The following is a 21,504-nucleotide window of genomic DNA, read 5'->3' as shown; positions in this document are numbered from 1 at the left end:
CAGCCTATACATATATTTGGTGCTGATTTTTAAAATCCTCCACTCGGGCCAGTTGATGGGTGTGTCTGTGTAGAAATGTTCTGTGATGATTATAAAATGAAATGTAGCCGGCTGGAGGATGTTTTGCTTTGGGCCCGTCTGTCCGTTCGTCCATTTCATTTTATGAGTGCAATATCCCAGGAATGCCATCAGGGAATATTTTTCATATTTGGCATCAGTTATCATTTGGACTTGTGGATGAACTAAAAGGTCATTGTGACCTCAGATAAATGTTTTTTTAGCCATAATTTAATAATTCATAATGATGTATCTCAGCAATGGCTTACATCTTATCCTGAAGCCTTAACTTAGTCTATTAGCTAAACTCTAAACCCTCAAATCAACTATTTCTGTTTCACATCTATGAAAATGACAGTGATTAATAGATTAATATTCTGTATTAATAGTAAAAAATCTTCAGGTAAAGTTTTCTTCTTCATTGTTTTAAGGTCAAATTGTTTTCCCCACCAAGCAACTAACACAAGCCCAGAAAGACAACCCTGACTACTTCAGAGCAGCTTCAGGTTTCCTTAGAATAACAAAACGGTCATCCAGCTACTGACTTTGTATAATATCTTTATTTTTCTTCAGTATAATCCCATCATTTATTGCAGAATTACGTTATATCTTCTGTTAAATAGAAATCAGTTTTATGTTTTGGATATAGTTAAGGTAGTATGTACGTTAAGCTGCTGCTTTGTTGCCATTTGTTGTCATTTAATGTTGTTTTTTTTTACTCTCTTATTGGTCTAGGAACATTTAATAGGTAATCTGATTATCTGATACAGTTAATATAGTTCCTTTCTGATTTTGTGAATTAATTAGGGTTTTCTTATGAATTAGTAGAGTAGGCAACCAGAGAGGTCCAAGCTTATTTATTTATTTTTTTTGTAATATTTAAACAAAATGTTCCTTAGATGTTTTGTTTTACATTTCAAATGCACATTTGTGGAAATTTACAGAGCCAGAAAGAGAGAAAACAAAGCAGAGTAAGGTATATTTGTTGACCTGACTTTTTCTTTGCTTCTGTAATAAATTGAGTCAGCATGAAGCAAGCGAAACGTTCCCCATCGCTGTGGGAATCCCGTTTTTCTTTCTTTTTTCTTTTTTTTTTATAGGATCTCATTTATTAAACCTCCTCATGGGATGTACTTTGAAATTCCCCATGCTGACATATGCTGAAAAAGCAGCATACAACAATCGGTATATAAAAGTTTAAATAACACTCCTGGTGAGAAATGCTTGCACATTCATTATGCACCGTTTAGATCTTACAGTGTGTTTACATGTAAAGCAATTGTACCAGTGGAGGATGTCTCCGGGGTTCCTACGTTGTTAAAAAAGGTCTAAAAATGTTTAGTATTTGTTTATTATTCGGAGATAAATAGGTTTAAGGGAATGAAAATCCAGCAAAAAAAGCTTCCAGATTACAATTACTGGTACTTAATTTTCCAAAGTAAAAAATAACAAAAACAAAACAGCAAAAAAACAGAATTTCTAAAAAAAAAAGACTTATTTTTAGTTTGCCACATCAAATTTGAGTTTTTCATTGACCCGTGAATTGTTTTGGTTTTTGAGTTACTAGCAGATACACTCACACTGTCTTAGAAATAACAGGCCAATGTCGCTGCTTTCTTTAGGCTTTGTTTTAAATAGCGTTGAAATGGCTATTTATTTACAGATTGATGAAATTGGTATTTCACTTATCCTACACTGGTTAGGATAAGTCCAATCTACTCCAGATTTCTTAAGGTGTTGGATTTAGTCTGATTTAATGTTATTCAGATGCCAAGAAGACCAAAACCAGACTGTGGAGTATTTGCATGTAATGCCAGTTCAGGATTATGTTGCATGATTGGTAGGAAAGAAAGTATACATATTTAAACTAGTTGAATGTTTCGTACTCATATGTATTACTAGTACTCATTATTACTATTATCATCAAATCAAATGTATCTAGTCTAATCATATTGTTTATAAAGTGTCTGCAAATTGGATCTTATAACAACTAACAAAAGATTTTCAGTGCGATTGTTATCTGGAGTCTTGGAGAATATTTGAAATTGATATTTTTAATTGTTTTAGGATTTGTTAGAAAATGTTGCCAGTCTTGTTAACGTGGCAGTGAGACAAACAATCTGTGCTACAAGGCAGAGCTTCCTCATTTGGACATCACATTATCATTTGAACAGATTTGATGCCCTACAGCAGAGCAGGAGTGGCCGGGTACAGTGAATGTGATTGTTCTTAAGAGCTGATAAAATGTTCAGATTCAGATTTTTGCTTGGGATAAGAGTTGGCTTTATTTATTTTTTATTTTTTTTATACCAACTGTGCGCTAAACAAATCAACTATTTAGGGGATGAGAAAATAAATCTTCATTTAAATTAGTCACTTTTATGCATTTACTCAGATTCTACAGAGGGATTGTTGTTTTTTTTGCCAAGCTATTTGAAATGAGAGAAGGCCTCCTTCAGATCTGTTTCTGTGAATGTGTCATCTGATTTGATTTAACACCGTTCCCAAGGTTGAAATGATTTCTTCTGTGAAAACACAGTGAAAGCAAAGTACAACTCTAGATCAAAGCTACTCCTTTCGCTCCTTTCACCTTGAAATCTACAACCAGAACTTAACTTGTGCAGAAAAACAAGCAACATCTGCAGAGACGTCGACGAGAAATAACTAAATCTCGTGGTCAGGCATTCTCACTTGGACTAAAGCTCTTCAACCTTGGTGAAAGTCTCACCTGTTGGCCTTTCGCTCCTGCATATAACCTCGTCTGCTCTTGTGGTAGCATAATGTGCCCTTCGAAGCCCACCCCATGCCTCTTATTTCCCTCCCCACCTGCTTTGTAATACTGGCTACCACGACTGCAGCCAAAAATGGTTCTCCCACAAAACACGAACATCCGTAGGACCCTTTAAGACGCTTATGCTTGTTTAGCAAGTCAGCAAATCAGTGTAAAGGGACAAGCCTCAAAGCCCTGCAGCCTCCTAATGCCAGCATTAATTGAAATAAGTTAAAAGGGGGTGAAAAAAATCTCCCAGATTTGTACATGACCCTGCTGAAACCCAGTGGCCGCTGCAGGGAACAGATTGTTAATTAGCTTTTTCTTCTCATATGTTATTTATGAATTCTTTCTGATCATAGAAGAGTGCCTGTATTAGGGAGGAACAGCAGCTGTGCACACAAGAATGCACAATAATTATTCCACGTCTACGCAGGATATGAACGGATTAACAGAAGCGAGAGATTGTTTTTATAATAATCAGTGTGCTAAAGATAATGGCGAGAAACACGCAGGTTCAATTTCCATTTTTCAGATTCAGTGAGTAATATATACGTCAGCCTTCCTGGTTATACTATTAAGCTTTAGAGGAATGCCTTTTAGCTGCTTTTCTTTTGCACAAGTTAATCTCAGTAAATTGGTGTCGTCTAAAAGTTAATCCATTCTAGCAATTCCGTTCAAAAGGAAAAACAAGCCTATAAACAGTAATTGTAATTGAGTGATGCTTTCCAAGGATTTATTTCTGTTCATTTAAACGAGTATAGCTTATAAACCAATGAATGTTGGATGAATGTAGGACAAATTAATACAATTACTTTTAATGCAGGAATTTTTTTGTTTAAGCATAATTATGGCCTTGACAATGGTGGAGAAGTAAAGTTGACAGTTTTCCTGAAGGCAGCTACTGAGCTACAACCAAAGCCTTGAGATGATGGTGATGTCAAGCCTTGATTAGGTATTGTAAAGTACAGCCTGTGTATGAATTTCTTTTCTTTTAAGAAACTGAATTTGGGGTTTTATTAGCCTGCAATTTGTAATAATCTAAACAGAAAGCAACACCTTAATCACTCTGTGTGTATGAATTGCTGGAAAAAATAAAATAAAATAAAAATCTTCCCTACTATGTTCTACTTCCCTAAATTGAACTGGCATGTCCTTTGGTGACGGCTTCCACCCTGAAAAGGCTCAATAAATCAATACAGACTTTACATGAAGGTGAAAAATCAAAGCATAAGTGAATACAGATACCAGTTCAATGTTATCCAGCTGTGAAAAAAAAAGTCTGAATATGCATGTCTGAACTTCAACTATTGAGTGTGGGCCATGTTGACACCTACTTCTTCCTAGCCGTTATTGTTCATTAACGTTTAATTGCTGTCATTTTCTAGGGACTGGCTTCTGTTCTTTTCCCTGTGCTCTTTTTTAATATCATTCACTGTGTGGTTTAGTTCCAGTTTCTTTGCTAGACTGGAACATCGGGACCAGCTAAAATATTCTGCAATGAACCAGAGTATGTTTATCCTCTTGGCGTGAGCTCCGAGGGTGTATCTCCTTTTTGTGTTTGCCAGAAGTCTGAAGCCTTTGCTTTTCACTCTTCTGGGCCTCGCCTATGAACATTCTAATGTATTTCCTCAACGGTCTGGACCTGACGCCGATCAATTCATCCTTGTGTAGTTGAGCCAGCTTTCTAACTTTTTCCATTTTCTTTGCCTTGGCTTCCTATCTTTGTCTCTACTGAGGGTATTAGCTTTGGCCTGCTGTCTTCTATTGTAGCTGAGAGTCTAATCTGTTCCAACTCCACTAATAGCGATTATAGGTACCACAATCTCAGAATTTCATAATTTTTCTTAACTTTCAGCAGAAATAGTTTAGGTTTTGACATCAAATTTATTTGCATCGTCAAATGTATCTTATGTTTCTTAAATAAAAAGGGATTTGGTGAAGGTATTCAAAAACAGCCCACCAAGGCTCAAGCCTACCAGGAACTGGAAACTCCCGTAATACCAAGGTGAATTTAACACCAGAATGAATTGACACAGACCCCCTGCTTAAAAATTGACACCTTCAAGCTGGAATGAAATTCAGGGCTATCCTCACAAACACTCCCCGAGAGTTTTAAGAAAAAAGAAAAGGATTTAAATATTTTGCCACTGGAGGAGTGAAGCTGCTTTTTTTAACCAGTCAAGTATAGCAGTGGTTACATAATGGTGAGGGTCGTACCCTGAATCTGATATCGTAAATCAAAACTATACGCTTAAAAATGTGATGCATGATCTCACAGGACCGATGCCATCAATCAACAACTGGTTTTAGAATGGACAAAGAAAGCAAAAGTAAAGATTTAAGTCTTTTTGTTGCCTACAAAAAGTGTGTGAAACTTGCAACGGAGCATTAACGAAATCTTAGTGGTGATTTATGTATATTCCAGTCTGTCTAATTTTAGGGAAATTCAGCAAAGATTATTTAAATTTAAGCTTCCAATTCTTGTCTGTAAAGATAATTGAAATCCTATTATCTGTCTAGAAGAAAACGGTTCAGATAAATCAATAAAAGCCCCAAATTACTATGATATTCATTACAACGACGAGTGTGTGTAAAACCTCTTACTGGAACTGAGCATTTCTGACTTAGTCTAGCATCTCTTCTTCATTTCTCCACCGCCTCCTCATCATTCTCTCTCTCTCCAAGTAAAACTTAAGATGCTTCATTAGCAATCTGTTAAGGACACACACTCCCTTCGGCTGCCGCAGTCTCACAAGGCACAACATAAGAGCAAGCTGACCTGGTAAAGACCGCAAGCCAAGCGAGCACAGAGGCAGGGGGAACGGTGGAACAGCAGATGATTGTGAATGGAGGTAAAGGGTGGCAGAGTCACAAGGGAAATGACTTGGTGTCTCGGGATCGACAAAACAATCGCAATGCTTGCTGCTGCTGTGCAGCTTTTCAGATGAAAGCATTTTCTGAGTAGAGGCAAAAGCAGAACGGCAACCGCAAAGACAGTGAAGACGTCTCGTATACAATATTGAGTTATTAATTAAACGAGTTGTGCATTCAAATGTGACTAAGACACTCAGGAAAGTTCACGAGTTGTTTGCAACAGTGCAGGGCTTAGGAAAACAAATGGAGTCGGGCAGAGAAATGGAAACTGAAAAAGGAGCCAGGCTCAACAGTGTCCTGGCAAGATGAGTGTTGGAGAACCAGAGAATGTTCTGGCAGGAAAAATGGAGCCTGGATTGGAGAAGATTGAGAATGAACACACAGGCTAAATATATGGATGGCTCCTGTAGATGAAAATGGACCAGCAGGCTGGTGAAGCCGAGCATTCATTCTGGCAAGCAACATTGAATCTTGGGTAATACTGCTTCAGAAAACAACAGTGCTAGATTTTAACTGCTGGTGTTTACTGGAATACTAGATAATGGAGCCTGGTTTGGTATTCTGCGGAAGGCGTCGACACAAGTCTTCGACCAGCTTAATGGACTTTAGGATCGCAGGAGTCACAGCCGTCACGGTACAAGGTGGAGAGAACACACCTCGTCAGATCTGATCTCCAATCTGACACAGGGTGATGCGAGGCCAAGCGACCCTTTGCAGTCTTCAGATAACATAAGATGTATTTTTTTTCAACTTACCTAAGGAATCCAGTGTACCCTCAGATAAACAGCAGCAGCCTAGAATTTAGAAACATCACACAGAAAGGGCTCAGCCAAGATTTAAGCTGGAACGTTCTTGCTGTGAGGCGACAGGGATACCCGCCGTATCAGTTCTCCGCTGCATCCATCCCTGCCTTGTTTATGGAAAGGAGACACGAAACAAAATCATTTTTGTTTTGTAATAACTGAAGCATATTTCATATAGAATTATTTCCAGGAGAGCATGAATGATGTTTTACATCTGCTATTTTTTTCGTTTGGTCAACAAGCAGTAGATAAAAGAAATGACAACTTTTTCTGAAACTGACAATAAATCTGTTTTCATTCCACAGTGAGTTGAACTCTAAACTACAAGACACTCTTGAGCAAATAGAGGTATGTGAATAGTCCATCTTTACTACTGATATTATCTGGAAGTAATATGTTCAAACTTCATGTAATGCAATATTTGATTTTTGCCTTGTGTGTTTTTTTTTAAAGATTTCAATCGAGAAAAAGCAAATGATGCTTTAATTTCGTATTCAGATTGTTTGGCGTTGTCATTTTTTGTCTGCCACATGTTGACACAATCTCAGAGTCAACAGTACGAGCATGCAGACCCTGCAAATCGTATCTGTACCATCTCTGCTCGTGTCGTGATGCATGTGCGTGATAAATAATAATGAAGAGGCTATTATAACAGAACCACTGCTGCTGCGCTCCTGTAGATAAACTGCTTACAGTTGTGTCAGTGGACAGGAGGGAGTTTTGAATGTATGCACACACATATGGCCACTTGCTGGGGTTGCTTGTTTACCTATGAGCTTGAGTCGGTAAGCAAGCAATACAAAATCCTCTAAATCATAAGAGTAAACATGTGAGCAAATAAGCACGGTTCCACATTTCCAAAGTCGCTTTCCACCAGTTGACGTTAATGCAGAGTTTGTAGTCAAGGGCATTTTGCTCTGAATGTCGCCCTGGAAGTGTTCTGAAGCAGCATGAAAAGACTTCAATTCTACACAACACCATGGTTGAAAAAAAATACAGCAAAGCCTTGCAAAACAATACACACAGACACAGTATGATTTAAAGGGGTGTTGGTCCATTTTTTGCTGTCAGACAGCCTGGATCCATCAAGCCGTGGCCTGTACTTGATCACTGAAGGTATTCTGTGCCATCTGGCAACAAGATGTTACCAGCAGATCCTTCGTTGTTTTTTTTAGCACACACACATTTTTCACCAGGGATGCCCACAAGGTATGGAAAAGTATCAATTCTAATTGATGATGATGGTTTCACACTCCAAAACAAACTGGCTGGGATTGCTGATTTTACTAATACACTAATCATTTCACAAGAGCATCAATAAATATCAATATATTTTAAAATTTGATTACATGTACATATCATGGACTGTCTAGCAGTAAAGTTGTACTGTTTGGTGCAGCAGTTGCAGAAGGCGTATTTCTGTTTTTAGGGACTTGGTCATCTTTACATGTATACTGTCAAAAGCACATGGCTATACTTTTCAAAGTCACTTCCTACGATTATTATCACAGGAAATATAATCAAATTTAAGCCCATTTTGCCTAGATGTCGAACCAATAAGTTTGGATTAATTTAATTTCAATTCACGTCAGCCATTAGGCTCAGAGCGTCAGCTACAGGTTTTTACTTTATCCTCCTGTGTAGCATTTTCACACAAGGCTTAAGAAAACATTGGGCGATGCAAGACATTTGATCGCTTGGCCTTTGTAGGCGCTTTGCCGTCTGAGCTCAGATTATTGCGTCAAACCCGTCACACATATCACTGCTTCTTAAATTCTACCAGAACACGTCCTACTTGCAACGTCTCTCTTTTCATCTCTTTATCTTTCACTTCGTTATATATTCACTCATATCCACATCCAGCTACTCTGCCCTTGGCCTGATAGTTTTACATTTGCACATCTGTGTGTATCTGAATCCCCCTGTCTTAACACTGATAATCCCTCTTCTTTCTCCCTCTTACTTTGCCGCCTCCTCCCCTTTGTCTTCTGTCTATTTCTGTCTCCAGGAGCAGCTTGATGTCGCCCTGTCTAGGACTTGTAAGCACTTTGATGTGTTGCACTACACCAAGGTCCAGAAGGCGTACACGCTCCTTGGGAAAACCCAGGTCAGTAGTTTGTCTAGTTTGTGCCTTTGGAATGTTGATGTCTGAATGGGATTCTTGCCCTACCTTTCTGTCTATTTCCTGTAGTTTGGGTCTCTTATCTTGACTCAAAGAGGATAACACTTGGCAATTTATTTTTCTTTTGTTCTACTATTACTCCAGAACATTCATTCAGCTGAGGTGATCAAGCCGAGGTTTATTTCTAAAAGTAATTTAGAACTAATAAATTAACTTTAACCTTAAAAACCAAAATATCCTCCTCACACAAAGCAAAAATATATTTGCTCAACCCAGAACCCTTTGCTTTAAAAATGTTGAGGAAATAACCCAATGTCAACACAATGGGTTGTCTCTCAAACCATTTGTCTGGAAATGCACAATCCCACTTAAGATTTGTTTTCTTTCTAGAGTCTGTAGCACTTAGTAATAAATAGAAAAAACTACTACTTATTTGATATGATAAGTAGTTGTTGTGGTCAAAGCATTTTTGATTCCAATCAAAAAGTACAATAAGGCTATACCCATATCTGAAACAAAGCATATGTCTCCCAGATTTGTCAGATTTAGATTTTTTTTTCTCCAATAAAACTCAAAGAAAGGTATTCTTTTTTTATTGATTGGTTGATTAGTTAAAAGACTAACAACAGTGACAAATCTTTTGCTTTGAACCACTGAATAAGAAAAAAAATGGCAGATGTTTCAGTATTTGATCTGATGATGATCGATTAGAGATAAACGAGTATTGGCCAGTTCTCATCTCTGGCGCGTGCATTTCTGTAGCTGCCAACATCATTGACAAACCCTTTGTTATTATTACATCATCCAAGAGAGTTGCATTTTTATCACACAACTTTGCAAGGAAGATGGAGGGTGAACAAAAGAAAAGCAATTTAAAACCCAAAACTTCAAGTTCGCATAACACGTGGACCAGGTTTACGGTTTTAGTCTTTTTTTTTTTTAAAAAGACTTTTCGTGACACTTCCCACTTCACAAATTGATATATAAAATTTATACTCGGTAACTATTTTATTGCTCTCCCAGTGTTTATTTAGACCACTCCCAATAAAAAGTAAAGACACAACTTTTTATTTCTTTTTCCTTTTTTGTTTCAAATCTAAACCTTGTGAATTCACCACAATTTAACAAAGGTAGTTCAACTAGGCATTGTACATTTGGACTTTGAAGGACAATGCATTGCACAAATGTACATTTGTCAATGACTGCTGCTTCGTCAGACAGTTCTTTGTGTTGTACCATTACAGAATGAAATACACGCCTTTATATGTTAAAGGCAGAATGTTATCTAATCTTCTTGGTGGGTTTTAAGCAACATTAATTGGTGTTAAGTTATTGATGTAGCTTTGTTTTTTCTGAATGTCTGTTATTAGGTATTTTTTATTGTGGTAAATGTCCTCAATAACTTGTACAAAAATACACGAGGCTCGCTGTATGTTGCATCTTTTTCATTTAAATGTAGGAACATTTGTCACTTGATTCAGCCTCAGTTCATTTGGCTAAAGCAGTATTTGATATGTTGCAACTTCTTTTAAGCCATTTCTGTGGCAACAAAAAAAAAAGAAACAGGGCAACAGAGCAGAACGTCTTGTAGGCTCTGAAAAAATATTGTGGCAACCCGCGGCTAAAGGTCAAGCTAAAGTTAGATCTTAATGACAGCTTTAAACTTCAATTGAAAATCTAAAACACCTGAATTAAATTGATTTACACTGCTTGATGATGTTTAAAACAGTTTTCATCTCGCTGGTGAAAACTGAACCTTTTCTCATTTTTTTAAAGTTAGCATGCTGCCTCCTCAGTGCCAGAATAATAAAAATACATAAAAAAGGTTTAATTTTATGTTAATTGCGATATTAGGACTGCTTGTAATGAGATCCTGCTTGATAATTGGGATAAATATTTTACTTTTGGAATCCCATCCTATCTTATCTCATTTCAACCTCAGTTTTTAAAATGTGTATCTTTTTGCTTACATTCAGCACCCCAACAGCTAAATGAATATAATTTGTGTCTTAAGTGACTAATTGATGGAGTTCATTTTTTTTAAGTTGTGGTCTCATAAAAAAATTCTTTCTGATGACATGTAATCTTGCCCACGAGTTTATATCAGGCAGGACAAAACAAAAGAATTACAGATAAAGCTTATGCAATATCCTTAGAGTGACTAAAAATGGAAAAGGAGAGGCAATATATCTGTTATTTCCATGAAAATCATCATAGAGGCTGTCATATTTGTGACAATCACGCTGTCATATCTTTTCTCTCGTGCGGTAATATTTTAAGCTCCACAGATTTGCTGTCGTTACCTTGGAGTGAAGAATAGTTCAGAGTCTTCGAATGAACAAGGCTATGGAGCATGTATGTCATCATTTGTGATTCCATTATAACTTCTTAGCCTGTCAGCTAAATGTCAGGCACAAACCTTCCCCATTGGTGGGATTCAGATTACTCTCACAGTTCCCTGGAAAATATAAAACATGTTTCTTTTGAATGTCAAAACAACAGAGAGGATCCTGTCGTGAGCATATGTATACCCAGATGTACTTTTCACGTAAAGCTATCAACTTTAAGAATGCACTTAGATTTCCGTTGAAATGGTTTAAAGAAAAGAAATGTTTAGCTAACCTCTTTGCTAAATAACTTTGGCTATTAATGTCTCTAAAGTATATTTCTCTCTGCTGAACTGAGTTAACCAATGTAGTTTCGTTGATTCTTTTTTAGCACAATCACACTCCATTAATTATGGGCTTCTAATGATTTAGTATGATCGTTCTGTTTTGAAAGGGAAGTTGTTATGCAGAATACATTTAGAAACAAGAACTAAGTGCACACATTTGCATTCCCTGTCCATTTTCAATTAACTCTGATAACAGAAAGAAGAATGGTCAAATATCCAACAAGAATTAAGCCACAACTTTTATTCATGGCCAAAACTGTCTGTGGTTAATGTGCAACTTGTTAAACATCATTCAAACTAGTTGAAGGGGTGGATGTGTAAATTTAATCCCAATTTTTGTTGTTCAAATCAATCAAAATGGTGTCCATATTAGCATTCCCTACTCAAAACGGAGTAGTTTAAATAAATCATTTAGGCCAAAATTGAAAGTGAAATTCATCCTCTTGAGTATAAGCTGCTGACTGGAGCGATAGATTTTTTTTTTCCTAACAGGTTTAATTTGCGTGATGCAGGATTATCATTACAAAATGAAAATATCCTGTATCCTCTGCTGCACGTAGCATTTGTTAGAAAGGTTGTGGGCATTAGCCTCGTTAAAGGATGAATGTGAAATCAATGTTTGTTATAACTTCATGAATTAAATCACAATCATTAATCACAGGTACCACTAGCTTGCGCCAGTGATGATGTAAGTGAATACTTAGTGTGCCTCTCAGCTCCGGCAGCCATCCTTGAGGTGGACGCTGCGTCATCGAGGGTCGTTGAGAAAAAAATGTTTCATTGTTACTGGGACAACAAGCTTTTTCAGACACAATAAAATCTAAAGAGGTCTTTGGTGGTTCTGTGCTGCCATTATGCTGAAGTGTTTGGGGTTTTTGATTGGTTTGTTACACCTTTTCAGCATCATCTGTTCATTATATTGGTCTGAAATTCAGCTGCTACATTTTACTAAAGTATCTGGTTAAAACTGTTTGTTGATTAGACACTTTGATTTAATACTCTCCAGCTAGATAATTGGTTATGCTTTACCAGCTTCACGAAGCACGTAGCATTAGGTATGTTTGTTATTATCAAGACACATAAAATTGGATTTGTTTCTCTGCTGTTTATTTTAATCAGGATTTGGAGGAAAGGTACAGGAGAGGAAGGGTTATTGTTATGCGTTTGTCATATTTTTTCCCCTGCCTTCCTTTCTTTTCAAGCAATTTTCAGTGTATTTTGAGTTCTGGTGAGGTGAAAGTCCTTGTAGGAAGAGGTGCTTGAATTACTTTTATGTTGGCAGGATGTCTGAATGGATTGAGGGCCGCAGTTTGTGGTCAAGGCCTGAATGTAAGAAAATCTAATTACACTCCAGCATCCGTTAAGCGAGGGCATCACTCAGCAGCATGCCGGCGTCTGCTTAAACTCTGGTGTCGTCATTTCTGGAGGGTTCAAAGATGAGACGGTTGAGATTGAGAGGACGGGAGGCAGGATGATGCAAAAGAGAACGTCACTGCAGCTATTACTTTCCTTTAAATTAAAAGCAGACACACTGAAGCTCTTACCTGGGTACATTGGGGGAGGAGGGGGGATCAGGAATTTGAAACTTCTATTTACTTAAATAATAAAAAGCTAAATTATTAACAGAGTTGAAGCAATTTTCTGTGAAAGGTAATAATGGCAAAATAGGTTCTCCAGGGTACCATTCGAGATAGCTGGTTTCTCTACATGACGGTGGGATAGTTATTACTGAAATACGTCATGTTAGTAACTTGTGATATAATCTGAATGTTAAGCCTAACATAAGAGAGGTGCACGTGTAATTACTGTCCCATATGAGCGCTCACACTGTTTTTACAGGTGGAAAAAAAAATGCATAAAAAACCTTGGTGTATGGTTAGTGAGCGAGTTTCTGATTGAAACCCCTCAGCTTATTAGAATTTATATTGAATTTTAATGTGAAGAGAAATAGAAATGGTCTGGCTAAGAAATATATTGAATATATAGAATGTATATCTAAAACTGACAAACTCCGTGAAGGATTTAGATACTTTGATTTAAGTAATTTAATATGGTGTTATTGATTTGGGCTGAATTGTAAATGAGAAAAGTAGCTCTGCAAAGCAAAGTCCTGTACAGTACAGTGGGGAATATGTTGATTCCCCCCTTACTTACAAAGACACTCTCTAATTGTTGTAGTAGTTTTTTATTGGACAAAGAAAATATCAATAAAACAAAAAAAGTCACATTGCATAGAAGTTAAATGGGTCAAGCAGAGTCTGACCCAACAATGGGACAATCAGTTTAACTCAACCAATCAAACCTCCAACCAGTCAAGCTCATCTAACAGCCAGCCAATCAATTTATCTTAAACCATCAACCAGCCAGTCAGTGAGTTTGATTGAAATCCAACCAAACAAAACAGTTTCGTTTTTTTTACACATCTTTCTTTTGTTCATTTTTGTTTTTATATCAGTCTTAGAAAAGTCCTTCTACCGGCAAATCTTTGACAAGAACATTTTGCCAACTTTACAGCAATTTAAATTAACTTTTTTTCTCACAATAAACCACTGAATATTCCAATTCAATCACTCGTTTTTCATACCAGCACAAACACTCTTACCCTACACCATTACTGATTGCTACACATTTTTTGAGATTTCCCCCTAAAGAGCACAGCTTTATTAACCAGTTCAGTGTGAATTTGGAAAACAACAGTTGCAGAGAAAAGACTAATCTGTTGTTGTTCACTTCAGTTTTTCATTTTGAAACACCAGGTGGACAGCTTGTGTATCCACGCTGCTTACTTTGCTGGTTTTTTTTTAACTCTTTGACACTATTAAACAGCCCTGACAACTTCTTGACATCGCTGTTGTCATACTAATCTTCTTTGCTGTCTCTTCAGACTGCTATGGATCAACTGCACATGCACTTCACCCAGGCTATCCACAACACGGTGTTCCAGGTCGTCCTGGGGTATGTTGAGCTGTGTGCTGGCAACGCGGACACCAAGTTCCAGAAGATGCAATATAAGGACTTGTGCACGGTAAGGACAGGACTGTGTGTGCAGTGTGTCTGTGTAATAATGAGATAACGCGAGTAGTGTAGCACATGCAAAGCCTTTGCTGTGATGAATTAACATGATGTGTCATTTATGGCACGCACAACTACACATCAAACTCTTTATTTTGTCTTGCAGCGCAACCCCTCATTCACATTTGTTTTACTGCACAGCCAAACATAAATATGCTTCATTTCATGACACGGGAATTCTTCACAGTTCCCTCGCAGGGTGAAGTGAAGGATGAGAGCGTGTAGCCAGTGATTGAGTGCACGCTGCATTGTAGCTCCTCACAAGATAATTAATCTTGCTCCCAACACAGAATAGCATTGCTGCGGTAGCACCCTTTGTCAGGCCCACACATCTCAGTCCTTTGCCTTTTTCTATCCTCTCCTCCTCCCAAACAGATTTTATTTGCATGCTCAGTAAACCATAGCTTGACCAATACATCACAAACTTGTCGAGAGAGCTTCCCCCTCGAGGCCGTTTTAGTCCGACCGACAGAATGGAAAGAAAATATGGGTAGGTAAATGTTATCGCATCCTTATGGTGAAGCATTTGTTGCTCCGTTTGGCATTGCAGTGTGAGAGCACAACATTTGCCAGGGGGCGTTGCCAGCTGTGCTCATGTCAGCGATGGCCCGTCCTTTACCTCTTACCTTTATATTACCTCTTTTCTCCGTCACCTATCATCTGTTGCTCTGTTTATGCACGTTTCCCTGTCACACTCATTAAATTGCTTCTCCTTGGCATTTTTCAAGTACCCAAGGTCAAGTCTTCAACTAATATTTGAACCAGTTCGTTTTTGTTTTTTTTTTGCATCCACTCTTTCAACCTCGTGCGCAGAGTCGTTGGTGTGCTCCATGATCTCAATTCAAGCTGTACAAATATTCCCTGCGATTCCATTTCTTTCTTTTTTTTTTGTATACCTCTAACTGCTTCTGAGAGTGGATCTGAACGATGGTGTGCATGAAACTCTGCCATGGTTACAGACAGACCTTAGTCTTCAGTTGTGTTTGATGGATTTCCTCTCACACAGCGTGTTGCCAAGCCGATTCTTCTAACACCACAAATGTGCACTGTAGGTTTAAGCTCTCTGTGTTCAGACTGCGAGGATGTTCTGTTACTGTTCCAGCTATGTGATGCTGAAGGGGCAGTACATTCTCACACACTCTAATAAAGGTCCATGCAAACACCCACATGCACCTCATCTCTGCCAGTGGGAAGATTTTGAACCTGTGTGCAGGAAGTTTTAGGATTTTTTTTTTCCTTGCTTCAGCATCTCATGGTAGGTTGGTTTCTCCAGGCCATGTTTGCCCACCTTAAAATTATTTGGTGCTTGGGTGCTGTGGAGGTGCAGGGGTGAAGCACAACCCTCATATGGAGGGCTTAGTCCTTGATGCGGACGTCATAGGTTCGAGTCCTCACCTGATGACCTTTGCCGCATGTCTTCCCTCTCTCTCATTACCCACTTTCCTGTCAATTCGCTATCAAAGAAAAAGGCTATTAGAGCCAATAAAACCTTTAAAAATATATATTTGTTGCTTGATTGCTCAACTGATTAAGGCTCTGCTCTCTTATCCTATTGTACTGTATACTATAGCACTGTATTTATACTTTTAGGCGATGGATTGAATTGTGCTTCATGAAATCTTGAAAACTTGTATCTAAACTGTCTTTGCAACTTTGTTCTTGACCTTTTCATTGTGTCGTTTGGTCTTCGTAATGTTGTATGTTCGCTAACATTTTTAATAAACCTCTGAGACTTTTGCAGAACGGCTGTATGTATTCTAATATTAATTTATGCACAGGTAGGTTTGAATATTTCTGCAAGGCATTGGGAATGGTATATTTCTTTCCTTGTATAAGTTTTTTTTCTTTGAAACAAAACATGATTGTTGAGGAAATAAAGTCTGGTCAAAAACATGTGATTTTCTATTCAATAACACATTAAAGTCACATGTCTCCCCTAAGCATTTGGTCTGGGGTGAGAGTACTGATCTTGTGGAACCCTGGCAAAGAAAAAAAATCAAAAGTCAGTGTTTGCAGAGAAGAACAAACTTCTGACCATGTTCCCTAGACAAATAAAGCTTCAGAAAGTGTCCCAACCCCCTGAACTTGCTGCTAAGTTATGCTCTTTAAAAATTCAGGGGAAATGGGAGCATTGGCAAAGGTCAGTTCTGATTGTGAAAGGGTCTTATTAATTTTACAACATCTCATTAAAAGATAGTTTCACTTCTTATTCATTCCCTGGTCTTCCTTTTTTTCAATGCAAATAAGAGAATTTACTTTTTTTCAAAATGCTGTAGGTAGGTGGAGAAGTTAGACTATGCATTCTTCTGAAGTTTCAGTGACTGTAAATTAAAAGACTTTACTAAAGATTCTTTCCTTTTTGGGCCTGAATATCTTATGTGTGCAGAAGTTTATTTAGTTTGAATGCTTCTTATTACGTGGTTGTTTTTGACATCTAATAAATTTGAAATTTGGATTAAGTAAAAAAAAAAATCACATTTTTGTAGTTACAGCTGTTCGTAAACATAAAAGATTTCCTCATTTTATTTTATTCCTAACAAAACATTGATGGGCTGTAAATATAACATACCCTTCCTATATTCGTTAGTTTTAAAACTTTTGAATGTATTCTTGTAAAAACAAAGTTTTTGTCACTGCAGCACAGCAGCGATGACATATTAGTTGACTCAGTTTGCCTTCTGCTTTAGATATTTATTGAAAATGCAACAAAATGATGGATCTTTGTAAAAAAAAATAAAATAAAATAGACCCAAGTTGTTCAGGTACCGCAGGCGGCTATTGGAAAAGCATCTTAAGCTTTGTTCACAATGATGGGTGCAGTGACCGGCTTCAGTCCAGTTAAGTGTAGTTATTATGTCTACGGTCTGTGTCCGTTGAGCCCTTCAACAATCTACAGACACAGGTATATCACACACAAACAGAACAGCAGAGCGCTTCTGTGTGGGTGTAGCTTAGGTTACTTCTTCTCATTAAAGGCTCACTGAGCAGAAGATCTCCGCCCACACACTGAATCACCCCAGTGCCTTGGCAACACTTGGCTCCTGTGTGGCCGATGGAGAACACAGAAAGTCGGCGTGAGAGCGGTCTCGTCCGAACTGGCCTGGAGTTTTTCAACGCATGCTAGTAATTTACTGAATTAACTGGCTACTGTGCTCCAACGGTCTCCAACTTTCTATAATTGTATTATTAGAAAAATCCTTCATAGAGACTTATAGTGTGATTGCGTTTTTCTACCAACGCAAGAGCCAGCGTAGATGTGTTTTTAGAGTGCCAACAAAATTATCTAATTCCAATCATCTTGAAAACTCTTAACATCCATAAATATTTATTATACACTTTGATTTGTTTGATAATTATTTTTAACGAGCTTTGCTAATTTCATGTAAAAGAGATGGTTGTTGAACTTCACCCTTCTCTGTTAAACGCTCTTCAAAATGTGAAAGTCAAAACAATGTATTTAAGTAAAGCAGATATATTTTTTTAATCTATGTAAGTTTTCAATGTAGTGTTTTTTTGAACATAGCACATTCCTTAATGAGAATAATTTAAAAGGGTTTAGATTAAATGTATTTTTTAAATTTCATGTGTACATGTGTTAGGCATGTAAAACAGTCATTTAAGTTAAATTCTTACAAGTTCATTACTAATAATAAACAAATACAGGTATTCTGATGCACACGAGGATATGCTACCAATTAGGTAGGATGTTTTTAAATAACTGCAAATGTATTCTTGTGTAATACTGTCAACAAGCTGTAACAATGCCAACCGCAATAGGTCAATATTTGGTTTCAGATCTTTTACCCCCCCAAAATAAAAAGAAAGATGAATCAAAATGTATGAAAAACGAGGCTTCCCAGACTTGCATACCTAACAATTTTATGTAAAGATGCAGTTTCTTTGCAGTGTGTCAGCCTAAGTTATGCAAAACTGTGCTTTTACTCTCAGTCGATAAAAATGTTCATTTAAGCTTGCTTATTTTCAGCATTTTAGATCCCCACATGTAAGTGCTACCACTACGTTGTTTACATAAGTGCTACACAGATGTCATACCATTGCCCAAATAATTTCATTGTACCCTGTGCAGTGACCCTGCCTGCCCATGCAGATAAAGAACCTCTCACCTCAACATGCCAAATTCTTGTGATTGTCTGTGACTTGCACCTATCTTCTGAGTAGTTCAATTAGTAATTATTATGCCCGGGTGCTCATAAGCTGCATGACCTGTCGGTCCAAGTTGCTGATTGTAAAGAAAATAAACTGCGAGGTCACATCAAAATTAACCTGTCCAGGTAAATCTGCAGACTGTAATTTTTATTCTTCAATCCAATATGCAGGTAATGTATGAAATGGGGATGCTTTATAAATGAAACATGAACGTCAAAGACATTTCTGGACTTTATGTTATACAAAATATTCTTAATTTCCTCACATAGACTATATATTAGATACAGTGACCCTCATATATATATATATATATATTCATGGTAAACAAAACAACAAAAAAAACTTTTTCCTTGGACTTTTTGCCTGGAAATATCCTTCAAGCAATGCTAATAAATCTGAGTCATTTGTTCCTTCAGTGGACTTTCAGAGTGCTTCCCGTTATTAATCTGCTTCAGATGTTTTGACAAATGTTCTGTTGAGAGATCGTCTGATGCTGGTTTATCAATCGTGGTCTCTGGGGTTTTAAATAATAAATCCTTAATACATCTGCAGCTTATAAATGTGTTATTCTTGTTACAAGGTCTGCAAATAATGTTGAAGTGTGTTACAAAAAGGTATTAAGTTTTAAAGAAAAAAACAAAACATGGCCATCCTGCACTTTAGTGTTTCTTTAATTTTGCGATTAATTTGTTTGTGCCAGCTCTAACTATTGTTAGCAGCTGAATTTGTCCTAATCAAATTGTGAGTCAGGACACGTATCTGTGCAGACTCTAGGACCAAAGATGCAAAGTCAGGAATGTTGGTCAAAATCTTAGACTTTTAGTTGGATTCATTTTTAGTAAATTTTTATGAAATGCATTTAAGTCATAGGCTGATAGCACCACCATGATGGTTTTGATTAATGTAAATTGATACAAAATTATTTTACACTGTGCACAGTCGTCCTTGCATTTGCATAGAATTGGGGTAATCGCATTGTTTTGAAGGACACCCGTTACAGGGCTGTGTTTACTTGAAGGCGGTCCACAGAGAGTGAATGCTATCGCACACACACACATACTGGCGGTTCCACTTCGAGTGTTTTAATCCTGCACCGAAAGCTGTGAGCACTTCACTGCTGCCATGATTAAGTAGTTTGAAATATCCCGCTTGTTTTATGTTTTAGCTGTTGGTTCGCTTATCTGCTTTTGTTTTGCTGCTGTTTTTCCTCTTGATTCAAAATAAAGTAGGATGTAATGTTTAATTCAAATCAAAGAAAATCCAATTTAAAGAAAGAAATGTCAAATATTTCATGACTTGTGCATGGGTAAAGTTTGTGAATCCCCATTATCGTGTGTGTGTAAGGCTCTCATCTTTGTTTATTCTGACAAGATTAGATTTTTTTTAATAAAAATTTGACCTCTATATGATTACTTATTCTCCCTGGGGATTGTCAAGCAATGAGGAAACAAGTTTGAAAACATTTTTCTTTTTTACAGCTTCATTATAATGAAAGAGTACAGGTGATGATAGCTAGCGATATATTGGCTACCTATTCAAAAGTGAAAAGTCAAACCTTGTTTTGTTGTCGCTTATTATTGCTAACTAGTTTTTTGTGTCTTTAAACTTGTGTCTTGAATATTTATCTTTGGTGACGAGTTCCAAGCCTTTATGGTTGACGCCTCCTCACCATCACCCTAATAATCAGCTCCCTTCGGACATTCTGTATTAGATTAAAATATTCCTTCAGGCCAGTTTAAGACGTTTTCAAAGAATTGTGATTGGATGATTTTGACAGGACAATTTCTGGGGTTGCTTCAACACATGAGATTGTCTGTTGAGGATGTAATCTCAAAGCTAGAGTTGTGTGAGGAAGTTTCATTTTACAGCAACTCGGTACAGAAACAAACAACTCAGAAAATAGCAGGTGAGGGTCTTTGTTGTATCACTGTAAAATCCACACGCCTTTTAAGTTACGTGTGGAAAATAAGGTGTAAGTAAAGCTGTCTTTTTTCACATACTAGCAATGCAAAACAAGCTAATTAGACGTCATGAAATAAGAAGACTTCCAATCAATAATTAAAATCTATGGAAGACTTGTCCTAAAATATTCCAGTGTGTACATTTGTTTGTCCGTCTCACCTCAGAACAATTGCAGATCACTTCTTGATTGACGTGTGTGTGACGAAGATTTAGCTCAGTTGTAGACCTCTTCAAAAAAATGTATTTAGAACATTCATGCAACCGTACCCATTCGTTTCTTTTCATGTGGCTGTTAGAAGTGAAGTATTTATGACTCGCTGAGAAGTAAACAGTTCTAGAAAACGATGTTTGATCTGGTTTTGTCTTCCTTGCGCTTTTCTTTTGGCAGCACATCACTCTCGACAGCTACATCCCCTGCCTGACAGATCTCTGCAAGGCTCTTTGGGAGGTGATGCTGAGCTACCACCGCACCATGCAGTGGCATGAAGAGCATGACAAACAGAAGACCGTACCATCGCAAGGTAGCAGCGTTCCCTTTTGTAGTTCTTTCATTTCAGAAATATATTTGTGTCTTCTGAACTGTTAGGTATCGACTGGGGCTGCATGATGTTGGAAAAACACGAGTTTCGATTATTATTGGTCAATGATATGACAATAATTATATAGTTTCTTTTGGGGGGGGGGTTTGTGCGTATCCCCTTTTACTATGTGCATTTTGGGCGCTGTTATTTGTAAGATGTGTGGACATCTCTTCCGCTGAGACTCCATGCATCAGGCTGATTAAGACATTGATATGCCAAGTGTAAACTCAAACAGATTTGCATCCCAAACAGTCCTTTGGAATGCAAACATGTTGATGTTACAATCTGTTTGCTATATATTGAGCAAGCCCTGTTTTGATATTCCAAACCTTCATAAGGAGCTCAGTAACTCATTGTTGGAAGCTTTTTTGTGGCTTATCTAACGTGCTTATTGCTTCTTTAATCTTAAAATCCGTTTT

General features: G+C 37.4%; 1 protein-coding gene across 2 annotated transcripts in view; it reads left to right on the top strand.

Annotated features, from left to right (window-relative positions):
- Positions 1 to 21,504, top strand: part of vps50 (VPS50 EARP/GARPII complex subunit) — a 101,996-nt gene that overhangs the window by 31,262 nt on the left and 49,230 nt on the right. For both annotated transcript variants that reach the window (XM_008421740.3, XM_008421739.3), the window contains exons 10-13: positions 6,813 to 6,855; positions 8,516 to 8,614; positions 14,188 to 14,328; positions 20,893 to 21,025. In XM_008421740.3, coding sequence (XP_008419962.2) covers positions 6,813 to 6,855; positions 8,516 to 8,614; positions 14,188 to 14,328; positions 20,893 to 21,025 — 416 coding nt within the window. The remainder of the gene's footprint in view (positions 1 to 6,812; positions 6,856 to 8,515; positions 8,615 to 14,187; positions 14,329 to 20,892; positions 21,026 to 21,504) is intronic.

This window comes from Poecilia reticulata, chromosome 11, assembly GCF_904066995.2.
Source record: "Poecilia reticulata chromosome 11, P_reticulata-male-v2, whole genome shotgun sequence".
Classification (NCBI taxonomy): domain Eukaryota; kingdom Metazoa; phylum Chordata; class Actinopteri; order Cyprinodontiformes; family Poeciliidae; genus Poecilia; species Poecilia reticulata.
The sequence above is the reverse complement of the archived record's forward strand: the minus strand, read 5'-3'. Positions and strand labels throughout refer to the sequence as shown.